This window comes from Salmo salar, chromosome 13, assembly GCF_965601325.2.
Source record: "Salmo salar chromosome 13, fSalSal1, whole genome shotgun sequence".
Classification (NCBI taxonomy): Eukaryota; Metazoa; Chordata; class Actinopteri; order Salmoniformes; family Salmonidae; genus Salmo; species Salmo salar.
The window spans coordinates 26464192-26470191 of NC_138303.1; the positions used below are offsets into that span (position 1 = coordinate 26464192).

Sequence of the window (6000 nt, forward strand, 5' to 3'; positions counted from 1 at the left end):
TTAGAGGTGGTGATGGTGTTAGAGGTGGTGGTGATGGTGGTGGTGGTTTTAGAGGTGGTGATGGTGATGGTGTTAGAGGTGGTGATGGTGGTGGTGGTGGTGTTAGATAAGGTGGTGGTGCTGATGATGGTGTTGGAGAAGGTGGTGGTGATGGTGATGGTGTTAAGAGGTGGTGATGGTGATGGTGTTAGAGGTGGTGGTGATGGTGATGGTGGATGATGCACATCACCAACATGATCATCTGCATTAAATGTACCGACAAAAGTGAGCTATAGGGGGTATGGTGATTGAACGTTCAAAAGTAAACACTACAGCAGTGAAAATGTGATATTTGTGTCAATTCATTGACAGACAACCAGAGAAGAACAAGAGAAGATTAAAGGTGTTTTCATTTGCTAAAGCAGTGTTGAGCCCAGCATTGCAAAAGTGATACACTGACATACACTGACCCTGCAGCTCCAAAGAATAACATCTCCACTAAGCACACTATAGCCTTCTGCAACGGATCCTGTGTGTGCGTGTGTGTGTGTTTGTGTGCGGGCGTGTGGGTGTGCGTATGCGCGTGTGTGTGCCCATATGCGTGCAATGCATGTGAATGTATTTTTATAAATATTGAAATAATGTAATAATGTGTGTAACAACGTAATCAACCTCAAATAAAAAGCAATTAAAATCCCTGAACATCTGCACACACACACTCCACCACTGCAAGCCTTGATGGAGGGAGCCATGCTCTGTCTCGGAAAGTGAGTCGACCTCACGAGGCACCACAAGAAACGAAGCAAACGCCATTACCCAGATTTCCTTTCACTGTCATGGGGAGCAGCTCATGGGGAGCGGCTCGAGCAGCTCGTGCGCTCGCCTTCCGCTCTCTCCTCTGAAAGAGAGAAGTGAAAAGTTAAAGAACTTACCTTGAAGTATGCTCCGGCCTTGCAGTACATCCCTTGAAATAAGCACGGAGTAAAAACTTTGTGAGAAGCCAGGTCTGCAGGGGGCTTTGGACGCGAGCTTTCCATTAGTCCCCTGGGAGAGAAAAGAGAATACATTGTTGGTGAGACATCTAGAAACATGGAATCCATTGATTCAGTGGCTTCTCTGACCCTGAAAGCTGAAGGAAAGTGCTTCTGCCTTGGCAGCAGCTATACAGGAGAGATAGAGAGATTACCATGGCTCCCCTTCCACCACTGGGCTTGTGAATGTGATCTATCTGCTGCCGGGGCATTCAGGTGAAATAAATACACAGTTGTATGGCAGTGAATATCAAGACAACATAATACTTTTCAAATAATCAGGAGAGAACGAGGCTTGTTTGACCTAACACTCTCCCCATTGTTCATTCCAGTCTGGAAATAGGACAGGGGGAACAGACAACAGATATGGGCACTCAAGGGATTTGGAGTGTGTGGACGACACGGATGCACACACGCACCGGCCCACACACACACACACACACACACACACACACACACACACACACACACACACACACACACACACACACACACACACACACACACACACACACACACACACACACACACCTAATTACCACAACAAAGGTATTCCCTTGGTGGCTGCAGAGCTGATCCACCCTGCTCCAGATCTCCCTCCACCACCATCAAGGGGTCTGTCTATATACTGGGACTATGAGCCCTATTCAATCCAAATCAGGGATCAGTTTTGATTAACAACTTCATAGACAAATTCCAATGCAGCATTAAAGCAAGTTGGATTGAATGTGCAGCTGAGTATTTTTGTTACACATTATAAATGTGCTTTTGATGAATTAAACACTAATTCAACATACATTTGTCCAATAAATGAAAGTTGTTTTTATTTATCCCGTAGTACCAGCAGGTGTAGTTTGGTAGGGTCCTCACTACAGGGGGCAGTGGAGGTATCTACTGGAAGCAGGTGGAGGCTTATCTGATCTGAATTTTCTCTCCACTAACTGGGAATGACACTCAAGCTGCCAGAGGGCACAGAGAATTTAATGAGGGCTCATTGTGTGGGATAAATGATGCTGCCTCCACACGCACACAGACGACACACACACACCAGTTGAGTGTGTGTGAGTGTGATGTGCGTGTGTGATACACGTTAGTTACAGTGGAAAGCTTTAGCTCCATTTAAATAACTTTAGAGCTGTACTATGGTGATATCCATACCACACATCTGTCACTCTTGGTAGCCTAATGACGATGATAATTCAAGCGTACCATGGAAATGCCAATGCATCTATCGTTATCCAACAATGCGGAATCCAGGCGACCCTAGATCACGCCGCTGGGCTAGAGGAGGCAGACTGCATGTTATGTGTGGGGAAGACAAACCCGACTGCGCCCTACTATACGCCGGCAACACCAAGCAAGTTTGGAACACCAAAACGGTCCCTCTTACTGGATTGCGGAGAATGTAATTAGTTATTGACGTATAGCAAATTAAACATTCGCCTTTTTATACTTTAAGGCTATATTTGGAGCTGGACATAGGACATAAGTAAAATATTTGTTTCAATGAAGTTGGCTCATATAACAAACGAGTTAAGGTTAGGAAATTCCTTAAACAAAAGCTGAATATTCCTAATAGCCTAAGTAGCTAACTAGTTGCATTAGCGAGTGACATTTGTGAGGTGTGGAGGTAACGTTAGACTAATAGCTTAGTTAAAATAAGGAAATAAAAAAGACAGCATGTCGCACCATTATCACTCGCTCAATGAATACCAAGGAAATGAAAAAGAGAATACACAGCCCATTTAAGGGTATCTAGCGCACGGCATCAATTCAGTCAGAATTTGATTGAGGGGTAAAGCGGCCGTGAGAATATTCATAAATAATTTCCTCCAGCCTACGCTATACACTATACACTATGTGTGCTAGGCTAATACGACATGCTTTGAGACCAGGTTGAGTGTTGTGTGAGAAAACGAAAGACAGTTCTCCTTCACAATGGCAGGTCTTGTTGAGGAATAATACTAAATATAAAGGCTGACGTTGCGCTTCGAAAAGAAAGCACTTGTGTTGGAGAACAAGTCAGTCGAAATAGAATAAACAACAAGTTCAGGATCAACCCAAAACATTTTAACTGTCTCTAAAAACGTGCGCTCTGTAACACCGTGAGCAGCATAGGAGCGCAACACTTCCATAATGTTACAGTAAAATGGGAAATCTCACCCAAAACGTGGCCAGTTGTAAGGCTGCTGTCAGCATGAGAATGGAGACAGTTTTCATCGTTGCAAGCAAGCGGAGGCTGCTTGAGCTGGAAAAGGCTAAAAGGCTCGTATTTCTTCTCTGGTAATTGTATAATTTCCCCGCGGTGTGATAGCTGGTTTGTTCCCCCTGTGCTCCGCACTTACAGTGGTAAGCTCTTCAGAAGTAGAAAGCCCGTCCCTACTTCCCTCGCTCTCTCATCTGCAGGTGAAGAGCGTTGCTCAGCTCAGCACCAAAGAGCAAAGGCATCGAAGCCAGCGTCACTCCAACCCCTCCTTTCGCCCGGCGCCGGAGAATCCCACTTAAAGATACACAGTGGAGTGGCAGTTAAATCAAGCTACCTGATTCCCTGGCTTCCGCTATTGCCCTAACGTTGGATGAGAGTTCCCCTAATTACCGTAAAGGGGACACACAAGTGATTTTCGTAGCAGGTTAGGAGAGCATGTTCGCTAACCTTAACCATTTTCCAAAATGTTTTCCTCAGTTTCCTAACCTGCTACGTGCTACGTGAATTCTCCTAACCTGCTGCGTAAATTCTAACCTGAAAGTCACTTCGGTAGCGAAGTGGCGTGAACTTAGTTTCCGCCTGTAAAGGGTGAGGTAAGCTTTTCATATTTATTATTCCAATGCTAGACTATATCGCCATTCTCCACTTGCATCATGTGTGTGTGTGTGGGTGTGTGTGTGTGTGTGTGTGTGTGTGTGTGTGTGTGTGTGTGTGTGTGTGTGATATGTAATAAATAGGTAATTACGGTAATAATATAAAATGTTGAGACTCTAACAAACCATCACAGTTAACCATATTCATTGTAATTGTAATGGTACAGATATCATATCATGCACTGTGTCCACTAATGTTCGTGTGTATTGGTGTTCTCAACATTCTCCTAATGTGGCAGCTACCATAAAATGCCTTAGTTAGCCACTTAGGTCTGTGGGCCACTAACCACGGGGACGTTGAGCTCTCTCTGATTGACAGCTCTCTCTCCATATCGGAAAGGTGCAGGGCTGTGAGCCAATGGGTTAATCCCATCAAAAGCAGAATAAGTGTGTTAACCAAGCCTGCTCATTTCCCTCCTGACAAGCAGGCGTTTTGCCACCTCTCCCTCTCATCTAAATCCTCTGGTTCTGGGGATGAGCTATGACACTTATATCACAGGGCCCTTTTACTATCTGCTGGTGGTGTGGTTGGGATTGGGTCCTGTCCTGTTCGATGCCTTGATTGACAGGCTTGGTTGCTGAGCTCTGTGTGTGACCGACATGCTATGGAACCAGGGATGTCTGCATTCAAGACTGTGTTAGCTGATGCCTAGCCATTGGCTGAGGGAGCTAACGCAACTATTTAGGTCTCAAGTACACTCACCAAGATGGAGATGCCTCAAATTCTGTTAGGATTTGATTTGATTTGAAAGCCAGTCACTGACATCCAGCAGAAGCTGTTTTCTCCTCACAAACAACCCTTACCTGCTTAACTCCCTACTTTACTGATCACGGCTGGGGTGGTTTATTATGTCACCTTATATTATTCAAAACACTCCAGTAATCTCCTGGTAAACATGGAGACAGCCTGGGACTAATGGCAGAATGAGAGAGTAGTGGAGACAGGAGGCATTGCTCTCAGACCTCAGTAAGCACTTTCTCAGGGGCCAAGTCGCCCCAGCTTTACTCATAGTAATGATGCTTTCATTACCCAGGCCGCCATTAGGATGCTAGACATGTCCCACCTACACACACACACACACACACACACACACACACACACACACACACACACACACACACACACACACACACACACACACACACATACACACAATCATTCTCTCTCACACACGCACACACACAAACAAAGACACACACACATACACATACACACACTCACACAAACACCTAGCTGGAATTGACTGATTAGGCAGCAATTCTGTACCCCTCTTGCATCTCTCTCTCTCCACTCAGCTTGGAGCCCATTAATGCAAATTACAGCCAAAAACAAGAGACAACAAAAAAGATCATGTGAAAAAGTAGGCTTTTACAAAAGGTAGATTTCTGATAAAAAAAACTACTGTGCTGCCAAATTTTTCTCTCTTTCCGTTTCTCTCTCTCTCGTTCTCTCGCTCACTCTTAAATTCTGCCATTAGGTACTGCTGTAGTTCTCCACTGACTCCCTCCACAGTATCTGTTAATAGGGAGAGCAAACAAGTCAACACAGTGGCACTTCCATGGAAAGGTGGATCCCTCCGGAGGAGAAAAGGGAATCAGGATATGATCCCATCTATTCCTCCACTGTTCCATGGCCTCTGGGTTTTCCTCCTTTGGCTCCAGTATCCTGTGTCACTGCCTGGGCTTGACCCAGCAGGCGCAGTGCTCAGACGATGATGGATTCAGAGACTAGTGGACAACTCTGGAACAAACACAGGGAGAGAGTAGGGAAATTCCAGGCATGGGGTAACAGGGTACGCCATTGTTCGATTTCCCACAGTAGAAACAAATGCAGCTGGATAACCTTAGCGTCAGGGAAAGGACATGGCGCCCAATCGTACAGAGACAATATAAAACTTGACCTCATGAAGTTGAGAGAGTATTGTGTAAGCCAGAAAGCATTAAAAGGTCTACATGGGAGATAAATGTGGGTTGGTAAGAGTGTGACATTGTGCCGTCGTTTTGGAATCATATTTTCCTTAGCGTTATGGGACTCGTTTAAGTTGTATAGTGACGTTTGTATAGTGACGTGTCATAACAATCTGTTTTAACTGTCAGACTTCCTTTACTACATGTTTGCAAACACATAACT

The 6000-nt window shown here is 45.0% G+C and overlaps 1 protein-coding gene across 1 annotated transcript in view; it reads right to left on the bottom strand.

The window, feature by feature from the left end:
- Positions 1-3496, bottom strand: part of LOC106566735 (cadherin-4) — a 523629-nt gene extending 520133 nt beyond the window's left edge. The window contains exons 1-2 of the mRNA XM_014135075.3: positions 3174-3496; positions 912-1023 (exon numbers count right to left, since the gene is read on the bottom strand). Coding sequence (XP_013990550.1) covers positions 912-1023; positions 3174-3230 — 169 coding nt within the window. The 5' untranslated portion in view covers positions 3231-3496. The remainder of the gene's footprint in view (positions 1-911; positions 1024-3173) is intronic.
- Positions 3497-6000: the final 2504 nt, after the last annotated feature.